The sequence below is a fragment of the Aspergillus stella-maris genome (genome assembly GCF_047715825.1).
Source record: "Aspergillus stella-maris strain CBS 113639 unplaced genomic scaffold BDV14scaffold_22, whole genome shotgun sequence".
Taxonomy (NCBI): Eukaryota; Fungi; Ascomycota; class Eurotiomycetes; order Eurotiales; family Aspergillaceae; genus Aspergillus; species Aspergillus stella-maris.
In genome coordinates, this window is record NW_027396816.1 from 85,383 (window position 1) to 106,072 (window position 20,690).

General features: G+C 51.6%; 8 protein-coding genes across 8 annotated transcripts; 7 read left to right on the forward strand and 1 right to left on the reverse strand.

Moving 5' to 3' along the window:
* Positions 1-427: 427 nt before the first annotated feature.
* BDV14DRAFT_49419 (uncharacterized protein) lies at positions 428-1,150 on the forward strand. The gene has a single exon (XM_073776905.1). The coding sequence runs from the start codon at positions 537-539 to the stop codon at positions 906-908; it is 372 nt and encodes a 123-aa protein (XP_073628890.1). The 5' UTR covers positions 428-536; the 3' UTR covers positions 909-1,150.
* Positions 1,151-1,451: 301 nt separating this feature from the next.
* BDV14DRAFT_171803 (uncharacterized protein) lies at positions 1,452-2,793 on the forward strand. The gene is made up of 2 exons (XM_073768485.1): positions 1,452-2,007; positions 2,157-2,793. The coding sequence occupies exons 1-2, from the start codon at positions 1,594-1,596 to the stop codon at positions 2,373-2,375; spliced, it is 633 nt and encodes a 210-aa protein (XP_073628891.1). The 5' UTR covers positions 1,452-1,593; the 3' UTR covers positions 2,376-2,793.
* Positions 2,472-2,793, reverse strand: BDV14DRAFT_49414 (uncharacterized protein). The gene has a single exon (XM_073776904.1). It carries the CDS (start codon positions 2,760-2,762, stop codon positions 2,568-2,570), a length of 195 nt encoding a protein of 64 aa, XP_073628892.1. The 5' UTR covers positions 2,763-2,793; the 3' UTR covers positions 2,472-2,567.
* A 1,294-nt stretch (positions 2,794-4,087) lies between these two features.
* On the forward strand, positions 4,088-7,228 carry BDV14DRAFT_171805 (protein kinase domain-containing protein). Its single transcript, XM_073768486.1, has 2 exons — positions 4,088-4,433; positions 4,530-7,228. The coding sequence occupies exon 2, from the start codon at positions 4,606-4,608 to the stop codon at positions 6,796-6,798; it is 2,193 nt and encodes a 730-aa protein (XP_073628893.1). The 5' UTR covers positions 4,088-4,433; positions 4,530-4,605; the 3' UTR covers positions 6,799-7,228.
* A 2,600-nt stretch (positions 7,229-9,828) lies between these two features.
* Positions 9,829-11,434, forward strand: BDV14DRAFT_189236 (uncharacterized protein; the record flags this gene model as incomplete). The annotated part of the gene is made up of 3 exons (XM_073771168.1): positions 9,829-9,950; positions 10,013-10,796; positions 10,994-11,434. 3 exons carry the CDS (start codon positions 9,829-9,831, stop codon positions 11,432-11,434), a joined length of 1,347 nt encoding a protein of 448 aa, XP_073628894.1.
* Positions 11,435-13,518: 2,084 nt separating this feature from the next.
* BDV14DRAFT_171816 (uncharacterized protein) lies at positions 13,519-14,178 on the forward strand. The gene has a single exon (XM_073768487.1). The coding sequence runs from the start codon at positions 13,907-13,909 to the stop codon at positions 14,129-14,131; it is 225 nt and encodes a 74-aa protein (XP_073628895.1). The 5' UTR covers positions 13,519-13,906; the 3' UTR covers positions 14,132-14,178.
* Positions 14,179-14,987: 809 nt separating this feature from the next.
* BDV14DRAFT_171819 (uncharacterized protein) lies at positions 14,988-18,095 on the forward strand. The gene is made up of 2 exons (XM_073768488.1): positions 14,988-16,404; positions 16,465-18,095. The coding sequence occupies exons 1-2, from the start codon at positions 15,615-15,617 to the stop codon at positions 17,514-17,516; spliced, it is 1,842 nt and encodes a 613-aa protein (XP_073628896.1). The 5' UTR covers positions 14,988-15,614; the 3' UTR covers positions 17,517-18,095.
* On the forward strand, positions 18,073-20,000 carry BDV14DRAFT_171821 (Sds3 domain-containing protein). Its single transcript, XM_073768489.1, has 2 exons — positions 18,073-18,742; positions 18,823-20,000. Exons 1-2 carry the CDS (start codon positions 18,305-18,307, stop codon positions 19,891-19,893), a joined length of 1,509 nt encoding a protein of 502 aa, XP_073628897.1. The 5' UTR covers positions 18,073-18,304; the 3' UTR covers positions 19,894-20,000.
* Positions 20,001-20,690: the final 690 nt, after the last annotated feature.

A 20,690-nucleotide genomic window follows, 5' to 3' on the forward strand; every position in this document is an offset into this window, starting at 1 on the left:
TCGGGTCGTTCCGGGAAACGCCCCTTGAACGGTGTTTGGGTTAGCAAGTATATTGTACATAACTAGGTACCTTACTCTGTTGGGGTTGGAGAGTTTGGTTGGGTTGGTTTTGTTTGGAGGTTTGCATTGGATTCCTTACTCTTTGTTGTCTTTCCAAATGTCTCCTTACTTCCTGTCATATCGTCATATACACCGCAAAGCAAAGCAAGCGCTATTTCCTGAAACAGCTCTGGAATCTTCCAGCCTCTCTTTTTCTCAAGTCTCTTACTACTGTACAAGCAGGTGGAGTTGTCGAATGAATTGCCATCTTACTCTGTAACTGATTGGATGCCATGCGGCGATTTGCTTTGTAGCGGTCAGGTCAGCTGAGATGTGTCCTGCGCAATGCGCACTGTGACTGGCGCTGCACCGTGCGTTTCTCTGTGAATATCCTTCTATTTTGCTTTTTTCTGGAATTTTCTTTTTTGGAGCAGCTGCTCGGGTTCTCCTGCGTTGGGGTCCGTGTCCTGGATTAGAGGCTTAGGGGACAGAGTACTATGCCGTCGGAGTATTTCGAAAGTCAGTTGCCACTTTCTTTCTTTGTACTTGATCTGGAGACTCAATTGAGAAGAGGATTGCCGGTGAGCCTTGAATTGGCACGGTCAGAGTGTGATGTTGAGGATCTTGGCGTCTATTCCTTTGATGATTACCCCGTGGGCCTCACAATCCTTCAAGACCAGACGAGACGTCATTCTACATCTGCAGGACAAAAAACATGTCCCAAGCCGCCGAGTACAGGGTACATGGTACAGACTACGTATCCCCTGCGCCAGATCAACTCTCCGACCGCCACGTTGGCAAAACCCTGCGGATCAGGCGTGCCCTTTCCCGGTCACGGTCTCCAGTTCCTCGTGCAAATGCAGAGCTAAGAAGCCTAAGAAGGGGCAAGCCCTTTGTTCCTCTCCGCCCTTGGCGCCTTAACTGGGACTTCGGTCTCGTGCTCGCCTACTAATGTGAGGCGATGGATGCTAAAGGGTTAGCGTTGCATCCATGTTCCTAGTCTTAACTAGGACTTGACTAAGACTGGAGGGGCCAGAGTGCCAACTCCAGTCAGAGAGTGCATCGTGCATGCTACGTGCCATCCAAGTGGTTGAGCGCGGCGGGTCTAGAACCGGCGACGGGTATTCGAGAAGACTATCACCTTTAGGAGGAAGGTGTTTCCCCGCGACTTGGGCTCTATGTGGACTCTGTGGAGGGTGTGGGATGGGGGTAATTCTGACGGTCAGACGTTAGGACGCTTGTGGCGGCAGGGATGGACGCAACGGGCCTATGATCGGCCGGGCTATCGGGTGTCGGACTGGGGAATAGACGCAAGTTGGGTATTTTTGAGGATAGGGCGGCAACTCACTTAAGATTGAAACAGGGTTTATGAGGTGGAGGGGAGCGAGAATCAGTGGGTATATAAGGAGAAACCGGCGTCTCCTTCATGTTAGTTGAGTACCACATGTTTATTAAAAAGGGTCAAGATAAGGGAATTGGAACTTACATGCGTACTTATCTCATACCTTATCTCGCCTTCTATATTTCTCAAAGTGCAATCAGCAAGAGGACAACATGGGTGTCAATCAACGTGTCAAGACAAAGTACGTTTTCCGTCTGCCAATTCCCTTTCTCAAGGCAAAGCGAATGAACGTGAAAGGGGATGGCGTAGACACCACTACTTCCGACGAGGGCGTTGAAGACAGTACATACGCCAGTGTACCGCACACAACGCGCGTGCGGTATGACTCCAACTCAGAAGTCGAGTCGGAGACAGATCCAGACGATGATATCGACCCCCTCGATATCAGTATTCCTGCTGTTCCTGCACTCAGACAGAAAAAGCGGCTGGTAAGCTGGGATGGTGTCGATGAACAGGCTCGGAATCGATGGACAGCAAAACAGGAGGAGAGACTTGTGCATGCGAGAGCGGAATTAGCGAGATGCCAGAGAGCTTGGAGCTCAGAGCAAGATGTCTGGTTGAAATGTGTAAGTACTCATGTCTCTCAATACCGTCTCTTGTATAGCTCTGCAGTGGGAGGGAGAATTCAGTGCGGACCTAGTTCCCAATTGACATCAGCACCAAATCAAGATAAGCTCAGGAGCAAGGGGAAAAGGAAACGACTGACAAGGAACAGGTCGATGAGTTGAGCGAAGAAAAAGCAGCACACGAGGGCTTCGTCAACAACCGGGCCAAACACATTGGCGACGAACAGAATAATTTCCGCAAGGTCTGGAGCCGAAATAGAAGACGCTCAGAGCAGGACCAGCTTCAGGGACAACCACAACGCTTGACTCGAGCTCATCGGACGGGCAGTCTGCCGGTGCGGCTGGGCAAGCTTCGTGGAAAGAACTGAGGGGCATGGGAGGGTCAAGGTGAGATAAGGACTCGGTGGGACCTTGTACAATAATAGACGGGCAGCGGAGACCGGAGATGCACTAGCGACTCGATCTGCTGGATTTTCGGGTCAGTGCAGGCGAACTGGTTACTCGATCGTGGTGGAGGCCAAGTTATCTCGTTCTCGTGGGAAGATGAGATTGATAACGAATCAAGGCCGGTGGAGTGGAAAGTAGTGGAAGGATTGTGGAGGAGGAAGAGTGGGAAACAAGGAAGAAGGAAGAAGGAAGAAGGAAGGAAAGTGCTCACGCGCGTAGGCTAGAGTCACTCTGCATACCATACACCATACTACATAGCACAGCAGTAGCACAGTTGATAACAAAACACTGGCGGAGTCCGGCACCATTAATCGGGTCAAGAATGAGAGTGAAATACTACTGAATACCTACTGAGTCGCAATATTGTGATACGGATCTTGGCATCCACATTTCTTACATGCATGGCTTGACTAGTTCTGTCCCAAATCTCACTGTAGACATGACTCTGCCATGTCCGATTGATGCTGGGACTGGGTATCCATGTGTTTGGGTCATGCTGATGGACGCGCTTAAGCCTCATGATCGACGAACTGTTGCCAGCCAAAGAATTGCCCCCGACTTATCTTCCTATCGTATGCGGTGCCACCTCCATGGATTCGATTTTTACTCCGTATGTACGCATTCAATAGTAGAGGTGGGAAAACTACAAACCCGGAAACTGCTCACTTGAGACGAGACCCGCGCGGAACTCGCGGAAGGCTCGACATGACAGCAGGGGACTGAACTGTCTGTGTTACTGATCACAGATCTGCGTTCTTATCAGTAATGACTGAAGGATGGGGATGGGTCGATGTAGGCGCCACATCAAGCTCGGTCTCCCATCTCCGTGGAGGCAAGAACCCAAGAGACCCAGAAAGACCCAGAACATCTTGTAAAGTGTAAACCGATGGAGAAAGTCTGGGCAAATGCGCCTGCGCCCAGAGATCTGGAGATTGCAATCTGGGGCATTATACTGTAGCATTCTTCGGGGATCTGGAAATGACGGTCATATAACTCAAATTGCTCGAACAATGGTGAAACTTCCACGGAAGCGCTCTTGGCGCATATATTGACGGAAGGATGATCATCCTTGCCAAAGAGGCATTGTTTAATGTTATTGAGCATAAAGAACAGTGGCTGGCCGGGACAATACCCTGCTTCGGTAGGATCCAAGCCACCATTAACCTTGGCTGTCAAACCTAGTAGCATTGGAGTTGGACTATCAGGCACCCCACGGTCCGGCCACAGTAGCGGCAACCCATGATTCGGTCTCGCAAATTGATGAACAGACGGCGCTCGCCGGGCAAGATAAGAGCTCTGTTGGAGCGGTTGAAAACGGCTCGTACCTAGTAGAGCAACAGTTAGAAAGCGCGCAGCATTACCGGAAGAAGGGGTATGCAGACCTCAAGTTCGGGTTCGCGAAAGGATTGACAGTCGAGTCAGGGATTGACGGTTCTTCACAGGAGGATCAAAGAAGATGTATGGACAGAGAGCGTGAGCTTATCAGCGCATTTTACGGAAAAGCGCGTGTCAGCTGTCAACTGATAAGCAGCCTTCCCGATTGGGTCACGCTTGGCCAGTGCTCCAGTGACTGGTCACTTCAAGCCTCATCATCTACACTTGCACTCTCTGCTTATCAGCTTCTTCTGCTCCATTGGCTTCTATGCTATTGTGTGCTGCCATGCCTTCTTGTCCAATGGCCCTTGCGCTCCCGTCTGATCTATCCAGCTCTCTCCAACGGTCTTCATTATCCTTTCTTCATGCTTGGCTGCGCCGTTGCCACGCTGAGGATCTTCCTCACACTGTCGCCGAGTCATCCTAGGACCATGATTTTATTCCTTCTTGGCCAATGCCCCTCTCCAGTCACAAAATTCCATCCCTTCATTGCCACTATTGATGCCCCTAAAGGATGGCGGTTTCCCTCTAAGTAGAGCCACCAGATAAGCCTCCCCCGACTCCTCGGCCCAGCCAAAGCCTTACGGAGTACTATTCTTACATAGGTATTTCACCAGTCTCACTCAGCGGATGTCCGCGCTTCTACTTATTGCTTCTTGTTCCTTGCTGCTCTTTCCCTGTTTCTTGCTAACCATGCAAAGAAATGTTCCTAGAACGCACTGATTCTTCCTACCACTTCCGTGCACCAGTGCTTCGGGTTCCTCCGCGGGATTCAACATGTCCGCCTTGACTTCTGTCTGGTGGCCTGAGGACCGCATCCAGGCTACTATCTGCCCTGACTTTGTCTTCAAGAACCTCCCGTCAGGCCTATTACCGCGCCTTGTTGCTCCCCTGCCATGGGGAGAGGGTTTGACCAGTGAAACATATCTGGATTGGATACTGGCCAAAGCTGGCAGACTATTCCTGATTCTACTTGACATTGGCATTCCAGAACGCATATTTCATCTGGTAGATGAATCTTTCGATGACAATGACCTTCCCATTGCCGCTCACAGCGTCGACCGACTACAGCTCTCTGCTCAGAACTCGAACGCTGAACTCGATTCCAAGTTCTTCCTCGCTCAATGGCGCTTTGTCGTGAGGGGCATTACTGGAGGCGAGCATGTCAAGTATACTGAGAATGAAGGTGTTCCTGTTGAAGTTTTGCAGACGGGGACCGTGCTGGCAAGAGAAGGTGTCGAAAGGGTCGTCCTCGCCGGTGCAGTTTGCAAGATCTACTTGCGGACTCAGGTAACCATTGGAGGCGCCCCGCATTTCTTCGAGGAAGATGAAGTTCTGGAAGAGATTCGGTCAATGAGGAGGCTGGCCCACGAACATGTTTACTCTATCTACGCCTCATACTTTGCCGACAACACCATTTGCATCCTTTTCTCCGGAATACATGAAAGAAATCTCATGTCATTCCTGACTGATACGCCTCAAGCCTTTAAAAAGCTTGAAAAAGAGCGGCGTCGAGAAATACTGGTCAACTGGCCGCACTGCCTTGCTCATGGGTTGTCATGGCTCCATGCCAACGGACAAGTTCACGGCCTTATTCGTCCTTCGAACATTCTCATCGACTCGGATTTCAAAATTTTCATTGGCCAATTCGAGGCTTTGGATACGCTGCTCCCTCCGGTCAAGGTTGATGATGTCGAATCCTATCAATATGGCCCTCCGGAACGGTGGGTACGCTCCATTAGCGTCCAGAACAATGGACCTGGTGGCAGCACACTGCCATCGGGAGGGCGGACTGGCCGCAAGATCAGTGATCGCCCAGGCAAACTCAGTCTCTCTACTCGCTTGAAGAACCTGCATGTTTCCAACCCCGAGATGTTGAGTCCACCAGCTGAGTCTGTTGCTTCTCACGGCACTGTTATCCGCGTTGGCAACAGCTCGTCTTCTCGATATTCAATGGGCCTTTCTTCTTCCTCTGGGTCTAGTAGTGGCAGCGCCCGCAAGCGTGGCATTACAATGAAGCGCCCAATGATCTATACACCGTCTATCACCTCTTCAAACTCTTCGGGGTCTTCCGAGGACCGCGGGTCCATGATTTTCAACTCCGTTGGAATACCTACTGCACATACCAGTGGCGGGGCTCTCGTCCAGGTATGGCAATCTCGCCAAACCGACCCTGAGGCATCCGATATATTCTCACTTGGTGCCGTCCTTCTGGATATCTTCACATACTTGTGCAAACGCAAAGTTTCCTCATTTTCAAGTCACCGCGGCGCAAAGAATCGAACAGCTGGTCGAGGTGGCGGCGTCGCTGATTGTTCTTTTCACCTGGATCGAAATATTGGGCAAGTGAGCTCATGGATCACTCTGCTCGACCAGGATGCGAAGAAACGCAAAGACCCCGTCTTCCAGGCCATCCGACCTATGCTTGCAATGTCACGAGACATGGTAAGCCGAGACCCGGGCAGCCGTCCATCTGCCTTCCAAGTAGAGCAGCTCTTCGCTGCCTCCATCAAGAAAGCGGAAGGCAAGGTGACACTCTGCTGTTCATCAAACTTGAGTACTGGCCGACGAGGACGCCCAGACCGTTCGACATCTGCGAAAGACGATCCACTAGCCGTACCAAGGTTAGCGTCAGCGTCACGGTCTCGATCACGTTCAAGATCTAAACGACGCTCGAAGAAGGATAAGACGCAGAGCCCCAGGACCGCCAATTTCCAAGACGAAAACGGGCTACTAAGCCCAACTCTCACATCACCGCCGCAGTCATACTTGAGCTCCTCCGATACAGAGTCCTACTCGGCCAGCGACACAGACCCGGAACCATCCACGAAGAAAACAAGCAAGCCAAGAAATTATAGCAGGCCTACCAAGGTTCGTGGAGTGTCGCCAGACACAGGAACAAGCCCTGTGCTCGCCAACGACCCATCCTGGGGCTACGCGACGCCATGGATGGCATTGAAGAGTAACTGAGTTGCTCTACACCTTTCCAACCCTAGCCCATTGTCTTTACTTCTTTCCATTTCATTCATATACCCCTCGCAGAGCGTTTCGCTCCAAGCCATCTGTACTCTATTATCTTTGTTTCCGACCACGTTCGATACGTCCGTTTACTTTCCCATGTTTTGCTTCTCTTCTCCGTCTTACATAATTTCATCTGGCATGTCACGATTGAACGAGCAATGGATGGCGCGGTGCTCTGATCTCGGCACATTATCTGGCGCATCGCAATACTAAATAAAACAATCTATATTCATACGCTTAACCCCTTCATAAACCGGCGTAGTCTCAAGCTGCTCTAGAACAACAACTCTCTCCCGTCCTTTCCGTGTGTACCTGAATCTAGCTAGCCCTGTCCTTACCAGGCGAACTCCCTACCTGCCTAATAGAGGTTGAGAGGGACTAGCTCGCTTGATATTCAGTTGATTGCAGCGTTGCACCCATATGGTAGTAGTCCGCGGGGAGCCGGAGGCCGGGCTCGGCCGCCGCCGCCGTTTCGAGATTTGCACGCCTGGGCCGACAACTCGATATTAAGCATTGCGGCTCGGGCTCGGTAGGTAGTAGTTCTTGTTGATGGAAATCGAGTCTTTTGCTCTAGGTGCTGTGTATCTACTCTATTATACGATGTACTGAAGATAGGCTCTAAGAATAATGAATTGGACCACGTCGCGGTTGTATATATTGCTACGATAGGTGGGTACGTACTAGTACCTGTGTATAAGGCGCTAAAAAGCCCAGAGTCCAGAGTCCAGACAAAGCTTTAATCTCCGGGAGTACAATATAGGGGAGATTAGATCTCTAGAAGTCTAGAGCAAACGCTACCTCAATGTTATCCAGTAATCCAGCCCTCCCAAGTTCCCAACTGAAGTCCCAACGCAGATACGAAGAGGTTAGAGCGTACTTATCTAGCTCTCCGCACGATAAGACTCTCAGTGTGCTGGCAACCAGATTACCGGACCGGCAGCTATTGATGGGATTCAATATTCCACAGTCGCTATCGGTCGCGCTGGCCTAGCTTAGATGAGGCCCGCACCGCGTGGGTTTCCGCGCAAGACATGGCTGAAGACCGTCCGGGATAAAAGCCCTATCCGTATTGAACGAAGCCACAATACCCTAAGAAAAGATCTCACAATTCCGACAGACGGGGCGAGAGTCTGAGTTATGGATATTTTGGCCGGGACCCGAGCTGTGCCCGATATAATCCTCAATTCCTCATCAATGCGAGCAGTTGCAGCAAACGCTGACAGTGTCTAGGACCTATTCTTAACTCTCAACCCGGTCCGGTCCGGTTCTAGCCAATCGCCACCCACGTCTCAAGAGCAAAGGCCCAAACAGTCATCTGTGTATCGAATATTAGCAAATGCAGTCATAGTATCCGTAGTATGGCATGAGGGTATTCAGTTCGGATGAGTGGCACTGCGCCATATGTAAGGCCGCGCAGTCGGCCGCGCAGCAATCCCGAGAAACATGACGGGTAGCCGAGTTAGATGAAATTTTGGGACGCCGCCTAAATATAGCTGAGACATTGTTTGCTGGCGGTGGCCAGAGCATGACGCCTCAATCAGTTCCATACGGAGATGTTACTTCTGAGCGGGAATTGATATAGATAATACAGGCGAATGAAGGGGGAAAGATGATTGGTGATGTTTTCGTGCGACAGTGTACTCGGGACTAATAGCGCGGTGACGCAGCACGAGTCAAATCGGCAGTCGACGTGGGAGACATGGGCCAGCTGTTCCTTGAGGCGCACTGCAGACGCTGTGATTCGTTGAGGGGTAGCTTTGGCCGGAGCTACTGCATGAATGTAAAGATATCTTTGATGCCTTGAACATAACCCGATGTTGTTGGGTTGGCAGTTTGACATTATTGACAGTGTTAGTGTCGGAGTAGCCCGCCCCGATAAGCGGAGGAAAGCGTGACAGAGGGAAAACGTAGATCCGTCAGCCCTGCCAGAGTCTGCGACAGCCTGAAAGAGACTCAGTCTATGAATTACGCACGAGTTTCATGAATCTTAGGGAGGGAAATTAGGAAATGCCGCGATCAATCAACCTGATTCCTTCATTCCTTGATGCGACCAAGGACGATACGTAATTCGACCCTGATCAGCGAGTTTCAGGAATCCAGGCTTTTGGAGAGAGCAGAGTCTGGGCCAATGGAGAACAAGCCGGCCCCTTTTCGCTCTGAATCCGGCGCAATATCGTCATCCGCACTGGTTCTTGGCAACGATCGAGACCCTGCCCAGACCCACTGCTTGCCAATAGTTATTGCGATCGTTGGCAAATAAAGACTGCAAGTGGCAGAGTGAAAGAAAGGGCAAATTCTGAAAGTCTTCTTTGATATTCAGGGGGGACGTTATCTTCATAGGAGTCGAGAAAATAAACAAAAGTAGAAACAATCATCGTGGCCAGTCAATATATTTACTGCATAATCTCCAGGAAATTGGGCGACTAATGAAAGCAGCAAACGAGGATCGACAGAAGCTTGCGTGGATGACGGGCCCCTCACCTGATTTGGAGCGCAATCTGCCAATCTCGGGCCCCTGTGCCCACTGCCCACTGCTGCCCACCACCGTGACATCGCTGCATGTTTCTAGACCAACTGCCCAATTTATTCTCGCTCTTCCCCTTCCAGTACTACATTTTTGTTTACCACCTGCCCTTCAACGGTAAACCTCAACGGTGAACCATCTGTTTCACTACTCTCGCCACCATCCGTCGCCAATCTGATCAGTCCAGACCATGCGATCCTTGGTTCTGCCTCTACCAGACATCACCCGACTCATCCCAGCAAAGAAGCTTCGATACCTGCTGTCTGTCTGATTGGACTGCGCGCTTTGAATTCCGTGTCCGACGTCACAAACTACGTACGAGATTTATTTCAACGTTTCCAATTGAGCCTGGGCTTGTTGTGTTGGCGGGTTCGACTCCCACAGCAGGGGCGCCTCTTTAACCCTGCGTTCGCCGATCGTTTAACCGGACAACTTCCAACACGATTTTTACAACAATGTCCACTCAGTGCCCATTTCGTATCTCACACGCAGCCAGCGACAGACTGGCTCGCAACGAGGCGTTTAGAGCGATTCGAGAGAACCTCAAACGCCAGGAGCTGGGCTCTCAAGCCCCGAGGTTCGTGGCCCTCAGACGAGTCCGATTTTCCTGCATGCACTGACCCATGTTGCTTTCTATAGTTTCTGCTCCTCCCACCGCTACTCTTGCTCACACGAAGCGCAAGAGTCCTTCCGACTGCATCGCGATATAATCCATACTCTTCTCCTCCCCCTGTTCCTACTCCATAATCGCGCGTCTCGCGTCGCCGACAGTATCCTGCCCAGCCATAAGAGAGCGGAGTCTGAGCGGGCCTTCCGTGGTGAAGCGCGAGATGCGTATGCTTGGCTACATTGCATATTCAGCGAGGAACATGATTGGTATCTGACCGAGCGCTGCCCCGCCTGCATCGTTCTGCACGTCCTGCATTCAGAACCTACTATTCGTTTCGTAGCTGTGGCGTGTTTGTTGTCCGATGAACTGCTGAACCCGGGTCTTCTCAGCTCCGGGCGCCGCATGCCCAAATTCGATTTCTGGATGGAGGCGCTCGAAACGGCCGTCAGCGAGGACCCATTCTGGGGACCCAACTGCTGGCCTGACATCGAGGTCCGCGCGTGCTCGCTCATTGAGGGAATTCAGGTACTTGCACTGCAATGCCTTGACTTTCAAGAAGCTCTAGACCGGCAGTGTTTGCAACCCACTATGTCGTGCAAGGCAAACTTTAGGTTTCAGCGTGAGGTGGCTCAAGCTCTGCCAGCGCACTCAGCGCCACTCGGCTCCTCTGGTTGCATTCAGCTGTCGCTGGGCACTGCTGAAGAATCGAAGCAGCGATCGAAACTTGCCACCGGTCGGTGCTTGCAGTCGCACTGGTCTGATCGGCCTCGGAGGTTTCACTCGAGGCGGGAAGACGGTACTCGCAGCCGATCAGTAACATCATGAACGGCCCGAAGAGAATGAGGAACCAACACGGGGTTCCTGATCATGACACTTTAAGCCTCGGTCTATACGATCCGAAAGGACTAGACAATGGCTATGACTCATTCGCTCGGCTGGTCCCATATAAGCCGGGAACTGGCGAGTCTAGAGGGTAACATCTCGAACTCATCACCACCATGACTTTAAAGTCTACCACCCCTCCGAAACCCGCTAAACAACTCTATTCAACCTCGTCACCCTTCGAGGAACGAATCGGGTATTATCGAGCCGTCCGTCACGGCCAACACATATTCGTCTCCGGCACCACAGCAATCGACCCCGCATCGCCCGCCCACGCACCGCAAATCCTCTTCCCAGACGACGCACGCCAGCAGACGCGCGTGGCGCTCCAGGAATGCATCAAGGCCGTTCAAGCCCTCGGCGGCAAGGGGGCTGAAAACGTGGTCAGGGTACGAATGTTCGTCAGTCGACCGGAAGACTGTACCGCTGTGGGGGAGGGGTTCAGGGAAGTCCTAGGCTGTAAAGGTCAGGACGGCATTGGCGCAACAGCGACGATGCTGGTGGTGAGAGATGGGTTTGTGGATAGCAGAATGCTTGTGGAGATTGAGGTGGACGCGATGCTTGAGTGAACGATAGCATCGCGAAGCAGTCAGTTCAACGGCAGTCGAAAGTCAAACGCGAAGGAGACGAAAAGCGCTTCAAATATGTTGCATCGCAAGATCTGAAATGGATTCTGAATCTGAATCACCATTCAAACCGCCCGTCCCACATCCACATCCCACTTTGTATAGTTAGCTCATTTAAGACCTCAGTAATGCCTGAGGCAGAACCCGAGCATCAGACAAGAAACAAAAGCACAAGCATCAAATAAATGAAAACACTCAAACCAAACCACATGATCCAAATCCAATCCTAGTCCTAGATCGCCGTACTCGTAATACTTAATCTACTCCATGCTTCGGCTTTTACAATAGCATCGAGATCTACCCCGGCCTCGTCAGCACCCTGCCACCCAGACTTCAGCACGGCAGAAGGGCACGGCACACACCCGACCCGATCGCGATGCTACTAAAGATTTTACATCTTACATCTTAAACATCCCACTTTATCTGAGACATAGGCGGGGTAGATCTGGCTGGTATCGTCACCGACACTTGCTACTACTAGAGTTACTAATTATTAGGTACAATTAGCGAGAGAAGACTCAGGCTCGGTCGAGGCTCGGTCGCACTTGTCTTCTCGTCCGGAGACCCAAAGCCAGACAAGTCAATTGACTTGACGAGACAGGCCCTGATCAGCTGAGGTTCTGACTTCTGAGCAGGTTTGCTACCCAGCACTCGTTGGTGGGAGGTACGTACAGTATATGTCGATCGCAACTCTCTCTAGATATTTATACGCCGGCTAGAGCTGTTAGAGCACGGATTAGATGATCTTGCCACTGTTTATATTAACCCCTCTGTTTTTTTCAGTGTCTGGACCCTGGAGACTGTGCAGAGTTGATGGATTTAATCTCGCACTCTGGAGTCTGGAGTAGGCATTCTTCTCGCTAGCGCTGTTTCCGAGATGAGACCGGGCAGAGGAGACGGGGTACGTAAGTAAGTACATTAAGTCGGAGTTCATACCGACGGCGGTGGGCTCTGGATGTAACCTACAGAGTCCAGGGCACGGTACATCTGCCTTGTTTTGCGGAGTGCGTGGGTCTATACAGGATACGTCCGTACTCGCGTGATGGTGACCATGGGTTGACTTGACAGTGGCGGGTTATTCCGCTAGAATAGTCTGCACAATATCAATATGATGTACTGTACATAGGTAGCCTTGTGGGTGTGTGGACTGGATGTGGATTGTGAATTGTGGATTGCGTGGTGGACGTTGAATGTCATACTTTGACAGCGTAAAGCGTGCGTAGAGCGTACCCTGGAACTATGGGACTGTTCATCTCGGTTAGAGCCCGAGTCTACAAGACAAGATAAGTAAACACAAACAAGAATGATCTCAGGATGGAGGCTTTTACTTAAAGCTTTACGTACATGCAGATGTACCCCGAGTAGCAGTACATACCCACAACACGGAAAACATTCCCAGTTGCAGCCTGACGCCGACTATCTACCAATCCGAGATAAATGGGTACGGAGCTGAGTACTAGAGTGCACCGACAGAGTAGAGTAGAGGTATACTTCGCTGAGCTATTTAGTACACCCAACTAACAAACCACCAACCAGTAACCAGCTCGCTGGGGCTTGGGCTGGAGTGTGCAGTAGCGGTAGGTACCCCATCCTCATACCTAGAGTTAGAAACCTACATAGAACTGAGGGGGTAGGCGCTGCAGCTGTCCCGATGCGGTACGTGCTTGACTCGAGATCGTGGTGATCGCCTTGGGATATCGGTCAGAGGGTGTGGGAGTGTGTCTGTCTGCCCCGCCTGGACGAGACATCGCGGGTCGCGGGATGCGATCGATTCATAGAGGGGGATCTAAACGAGGGGACGAGGGGTTGGGTTGGGTTAGTTGTTGGGTTAGTTAGGTACCTAGGGACTAGGGAGTATTAGTGGGGATGCCTTTTGTTAGTAGTTGCCTGAGGCTAAGCAGGTTAGCAGGAGAGTTCGTGGAATGTATAAGGATAATAAAGTGCATGGATTAAGGCCATCGCAGTGCTATACTACAAGCGGCTGCACAGAGCACAAGGTAAATAAGCTGCAAAGAAAAGTAAAAATAAACATGCAGCAGAAGGCCAGCTCAGACTCAAAGTTGTTGAAGTAAGACGGCACGGAAGCGAGCGGCAAGAGACGTTAGAGACGGTCGGCTGGGCCGAGCCTGGCCTCGTCTCACTTGAAGTTCACAGCCTGAGGTGTCGACTTTGGTGTCCGCATGCGGTGGTGGAGGTGAGCTCAGCAAGCGATCGACCAATGAAATTGCCCACAAAGCAGCCTGATCTCTGGCTTGGTTCAATTGTGGTGCACTGGTGGAGGCAAAAACAAGGCAGAGTCGAGAGTCTCACAGTCACTCGCCAGTCGCTGATGACCAGTGACCTCAGATTAGCTGGTCATTTGGTAACCATGCCCACCGCATCCAGAGTTTTGGGTCTGGCTGCTTGGTGTCGCTGATGGCGATTTTCATACTTCCTGCCCGATTGTTATCGCGTTGGCGCGGTCATCCGCTGTCACTTTGGTTATGCGGTACTTTTCGGTCATCTGTCGGAATTCCTGGCGCCGCTGGCTGGTTCTTTGATCCCGATCGGCGGCAAAGTAGAGCAAAGCTATGCGATGCTGATGCGAGATGGAATGCATCCTGGTCGAGGGGAAGGAAACCAAAAGCAGCCTGGGAGTAAAGCCAGGGTTCCCAATGCGAGATCGAGATGGGTGGATGATGGAGGCGTTCCCTCAGGTCGTACTCCGGAGAGCTCTACCCTGGCCACCTGAAGTCTGGAAGCTGTACCTAAGGCTGATGCTTGCCGTGGCGCATGGCCGATCAGCCCGTTTCTGGGACTCTGGACCTTTCGCACTCGCAGTTGTCATGTTTACTGTTTCTTCTTTTCTTTTTCTTCGTTCTTTTTTTTTTACTGTCTATGCTTCTGGCCATTCTGATTCTGATTCTAAGCCTCTCGATGAGCGGCGCCGCCATTGGATTGGGGGAAATTCTCCGTTTGTAAGGTTTTCTGTGCTGGACTTGCACGGGTAGCTGCAAGTGGGACGGGTCGGGTAGGACAAAGAGCTGATAAGTAGAGCTGATGTAGTCAAGATCTGCCTTTGTATGTGAGGCCAGGGATCAAGGGATGCATGGTGTTGATACTGTGGTTGTATGGGCAAAAAGCAAACCTGGTAGCAGAGTTTGTGGATGTTACCTGGTGGCATCGTTATCTCGAACTCTATGAAATATTGTCTTCTGCACACAGCTGTTTCTGCAGCCAGGGATATATTTCCGTAAGCTACATGATGGTCTTGATGGTACAAATAGGACCTCCTAATACTACCAACTGCCACGAGACCGAGCGTGTTTGAGAGAGAGTGGGGCTGAGGCCAGGTCCGTGTAATGCCAGACCGGGACTAGCGCCTGCACCGCACCACAGTGGGGAGGTCGGATCAGCCACTATGGGGGCCTAGACAAGTCCGCGCGTCTGGCCTCACCCTGTCTGCTGGCGGGTTATTTTAGTGCAGATTCTGCATATTTACGAGACCGAGATTTGGGCAAGAGAGACTTTGGAGAATACAATCAGAGAGAAAAGCAATACAAATCTCAAAACTTATAAGTCTCTATTTAGTGGTGGTAGTGGGATTGACTCAGACAGAGAGAAGCAAGTGTGTCATGGACTCCCACGGCGGCCCGGTCTAGAACGTCTGGACGGTCGAGCCAGCAGAGGCAGCCCGAGGGAACAGCCAGAGAGCCAGAACAGCCTTCTCTTGTTCTCTCTGCTTTCTCTCTCTGCTCCAGTGCTCCCTCCTCGGGTCACGATCTTGCCAGGCGTCATTAATCCTTTGCCCTTCTAGACCCTCCAGACTATTGTCTCCCAATTTTCTCTTCCCTTCCTTCAATCTCCCCTTCTCCACCGTCTCACTCTGTATCATCGTCACTCTCTCGCTCTCTCCCTCCGCTGCCCTTTTCTCCTCTGTCCCTCCTCCCTTCGTCTCATCATCCAAACCACGTCTCGCCTTGCTCCTGTCTCCAGTCGACTCTCTCATAAACTCCGCCAGCGACCGCCCATCATCCCAGCAACAGTACCCTGCAAATCCGTCTGACTACTTCGATCCGCTACTCGGGCACCTTCTGCTGTCGGTTGCCTGCTTTGTCGCCCGTTGAACCCCGGCACACCCTGGATGTATTCTCCACAGTGTCATGGACCTTGCCTGCCTGCCTCACCAGTGCGAAATAGTCCTGTCATGCGTTCACCATTCTCGCCAGACCCTCCATCAGATGTACCCGCACAAGCCGGTACTTCGCGTCAAGGAATCGTAAACTCGCTGGAACAGCAACACCCACAACAACCTCACTCTCAACGACGACCGCAATCACCCACCTCATCACAGCGTCCACGCACCCCGACTGCTCTATCACCGAGCGGAGGCTCAAGCCGTCTCAAGCGGCGGGCTTCACAAGGCTCGCTTCTCACTAAACCCTCATCCGTCTCCCGCTTCCTCTCTCGGAACAACGCCATCTTCCACCCCTCTACCCTCGAATCTACGAGCCTCTCTCGACCCGCAGAGTTCCGAACACAGTCTCTCGATTCCCGTATTCGCATTTCCACTGCTTCGAGTTCGCTGGCGGCTCGATCATCTCAGTCCACCCCGCAAGCGTGGGATTCGTCGGACAAAGGCGACTATCCCACGACCCTTCCGCCAACGCCTCCCGAAGACGACGATCACATCGCGTGGAGTCCCCGCAACAACATGCTTCTGTTCGAAACACACATCACTCGTGACACAGGGCTTATGGCCATGGACGAAGGTCCAAACGTGGATTCTAGTTCTGCGAGAGGTCATTCAGATACCCTGGGCAGTCCATCAGAAAACATCTCGCCATCAAGCTCTGGCGGGAGCCCACAATCGTCCAACGGTGATATGGATTGCGACCACAACTCATGGCTGGAGAACAGCGTGCAAGCAATGGGTAAGCCCTAATCAGGTCGTCGTATGGTTGGGGTTTGACTAATGTGTCGTTTTCTTGCAGTATCATCGCTGCCGTTCTCAAATGCGCGAGGGGAAGCCGCCAAGGTAGTTTACCAGATGCTTCCGTACCCGTGCCCCGCAGACAAACCCACGACTGCCGAAGTCAACGAGAGCGTCTTTTGCTCGATTGTTCAAGCAGTTCAGCACCGCTTACAGCATGGCCAATCTCCATACATCAACGTCACACATGCAGTTCCCGAACAATTTAGCCTCTCGAACCTACCTCACTCTCCTCCCAGCACACCTCACTCGCTCTTCCCCTCCGACGATTATTTCAAGCCAACGGCGGTTTTCTCGAGTGCTGCTGTGGTTTCTGCATATCACGATTTCCGTGGCCCGATCCAGTCCAAGACACCGCATTTCCCCATGCCGATCGTACCGCCCTTCAGCGTCCACATTTCGGTCCTCGAACGATACCTCCCGCCGGCGTCGGCACAAGAATACAAGGACCTCTTTTCTCCCCACCGACCGTCCATGCTTGTGGACCGTTTGAGTGAGCTTTCTCCTGAAGGAGGCTCAATGCTATTCATCTACCCCACGAGACGGGGTGCCTCGACGTTCAAATCACAGTATCTTGGACCTATTCTCGACCCATTGCTGCGACAGCTAGTCGTTGTGAATGAATTGTCTGCAGAGATTGGTCGATATCTCGGCAAGGTCTCAGCGGTCGCTCACATGGATGACTTTGATACCATGCGGGAAAACCTCCACGAACTGTGCGGCACAATGAGCTCATCATCCTCTCGGTTCGATATCGTGGACGCCCGCAAAGGCAGCGTCCGCCTCGATCGGAAAATCTGGTCGGATTGGTATATTCACCAAGATAAGGCCCGGATGAAGGAGGTGATCAGTCTATACTGGCAAAATAGCCGTCGTCTTCCAGCGGCAAAATCAACGATGAACACATCGAGCTATCACCGTCTGGAAGACAAAGAAGTGACATCCGCCATGCTACTCAGCGAGATTCTCGACGGAATTCGCAAGCGACCGTACGAGATGGAGCCTCGAGACGGGATTGAGCTAGGCATCTTTGTGATTCGCCGATCTCACTGAGTCGTGCTGAGTGGCGGCACTCGCGGATGTTGCACGAAAGTCGAAACGAACAAATAACCCGACCCGCTTTTATGCCTCGGCTCTTCATCTTTTTTAAAGTGTTTATAGGCGATACAAAAGGGGTCTTCTCATGGACTGGCGTTTTCTGGTGTTAGGATGGGATATATCAGCCCGGAAGGTTTGACTTGACATGCATTGGACACGAATAATACCCGGATTGCTCTGCTTTGGCTTTTTATTGTTATGCACTGGTGCGAAATGAATGACTACTAGTATGAGTAGCTAGTTTGATAGACATGATCTATGTATCTATACAATGATGAACAAATCATATATCTATGAACCTTTGGTCCACAGCGTGTGTTTTCGTTTGACTCTGTACTATTGAGTATTCCAGTACAGAGTAAGGTGGTGTAAGTTAGTTAGATAGCGGTGTTAGTAATCAATCTCTTAGGCGGTGAAGATATCCTAAGCGCTAAGCCTACTCTGGATGCCTGCCTCCCGCCCCATTCTGCCGTCCGATGGCAGTTCGGCGTTTCTCTGCTGGTCTGGCCTGCTTTTCTCTTGCTCGTTGTCTCCGTGAATCCTCCCCTCGTGTCTATTCCAGACCAAGTATTATGTGACATTTCCCTCCATACACGCGATAGTATTTCCATCAGGACGGCATCTCCACTTTTCTTGGTACTTGCTACATAAGGCGCCCTGACGCCCATCACTCTCCCCGTGACGACATTCTACTACATACAACCGCCAACCAGCCAGTGCCGATTTACTCAACCACAAAGCCCATGGCATATTCACCGGCTCCTCTCTCCCCCCGAGCGGGAGACAGCGCACCCGGCCTGTCAAACGGCCTGCACTCCCGCGGCCGCTCAACGAGCCCGCCAACCAGCTTACCTCTCTCGAAGCGGGACAAACGGCGCAGCGCGCTACAAGAGCGCCTGCATGACCTGACGGCCTCGTTCAGCCAGAATCGCGACACGCAGTTCCGGCAGCAATTGCATGCTCTGCAGTGCGATATGACGCTTATCAATAATGCTGATCCTTACAACCCCGGTCCGCTCCCGGACTCGGCTGAGGAGATTGCTCAGTTGATTGAGAATACGGTTGGGAGTGGGAAATTCGCGAAGGAGATGGCTAGTTTGGCGGGGATGTGGTATGCGAGGTTTGTGCAGGAGGTTAATCAGGTTAAGGCTGAGAGGGATGCGGATTTGGCTATGCTTGTGGTGAGTTTTTCTCTCCCCCTCTCTTAATGATCAATATTCGACCGGGTGAACGGAGTACTAATGGAGTTTTCTGGAATTAGCACCGACATAATAACAACCTCGAACGATTTCAGCGCGAATATGCCTTCCGCGCTCATTTTGCCGAAGAAGAGTATAATAACCTTTCTGTTACTCTCCGCGAGCGTCTTGTGCAGACGCTCTCAGGCAAGCGGGCTCGCCTTATGAGAGAAAAGGAGCAACTTGACATCGCCGATACGAATGCCCTCCTCCTTCATCCCAATCAGTTCAGCATAACGAATCCAGCCAGCCCTGGTGGTATCCACGGTAATCGCAAGACTAGACATACTCGCCACCGTGTGGATTTGGACGAGTTGGGCAACGGAATCATCTCGGAGTCCCTGAACAAGAGAAAGAGAAAGGCTCAAGAGGAGGACGTCGGGTCGCCGGTGCGGGAGACCCCAGCGGAGCGCGCTAAGGCTCAGGTAGCCCAGCAACAACTCGCACCCACATACTCTATCCAATCGCTCTTCACAGAGAAGGAACTCAGCGCACACGCCAACCAAGCCCACATCGCGACAGTCCATTTCTTCTCGACGTCTAAGCGCGCCGATCAACCCTCCGGCGCTGCAACAAATGGGAACAACACCGACGCAGACGAAGCCTCCGGAGTAGACGGCACCGGCGCAGAAGACAACGGCACCCCCGCGACCGACATGGCCCGAACAGCCAGCCAGAACTTCCATGCCACCCGCTCAACCAGGACACACGGCAACCATGTTCTTAACCCCCTCGCTGAACTCTCCGACAAACCCGCCGTCCGCCCCAACCTTCCCTACAACATCCTAGCAAACTACCACGCCCGCCCAAGCAACAGCGGCGCGCCTCCTCTCCCCCCGCTCATGAACGAGGAAGTCGACGACGACTGGATCCGCATGGATAAGATGCAAAGCAAAAACCTCGGCCACGTCGATAAGAACCTCATTCATCTTCTTGTTGAGCAGGTTCCTGCGGAGATCAACGGTATCCCGCAGAACCCACACCGGTTTAACCTTCTCCACCCTGATTTCCCGACGGAGGTCGGTATGCATCTTTATCCGCTTAGAAAAGACGGCGAGAGTAATGAGCGCGCTAAGAAGGCGAGAACCGGGTAGACATATCTTTATCCGTGTGGTTTGTCTTTTGGCGTTTCTCGGTACAGGAATATACTATAATAGCGGCGTGGGAAGGGTCATCCCCATCATCATCATCATCATCATCATACCTACTATATCGACTTTCCTATTACAGTTGCAGTACTCCCATTAGGCGTTTCGGTTGAATCTCATTTCATTGGCGTGGTTGCTATTTCCTGGACTTGCTTTGCTTTGCTTTGCTTGGATTATATTTTTACCATACCATTCTCTTGCACCTTCGCCTTTAGGTTACTCACATTGCGCTCTGATCGCTCCTTTATATTTACTTTCATTTGATCATCTACTTTGCTTATCTCCACTTATCTTGGCTTTGTACCTTGATTGCTTTTTTCTTTCGAACTTCCCATCATCTCTTTGTTTTTACCCTTTACTTCAGTATATCTCTCGGGCGCCGAATGCTGGGTGCTTATATTATATCCATTATCTCTCAAGACTAGGCAAAAGAACAGAAAGACAATAAATACCACTGCTTCAATCCCATCTGCAGAAGTGCCGTCCACCTATAGGACTTGCGCCTTTCGTCCATGGACTGCCCGAGAGCAGTAAGGTATGGTAGGTACTCTGCGCTTAGCGTTCCTAGCATGTATACGATCTTATCTCGATTACAAACCCTTTTGACAAGCTACACTCCAAGCTATAGGAGATATGTAAGCAGCGGCTTTGCTCAGCTAAGCTTGATCCTGGTGACCTTGTAGGTGGTATCCATATGCCTCCAAATGCGCCGAAGTTACGTGAAAGAGGCCTCCGCGGTTTCG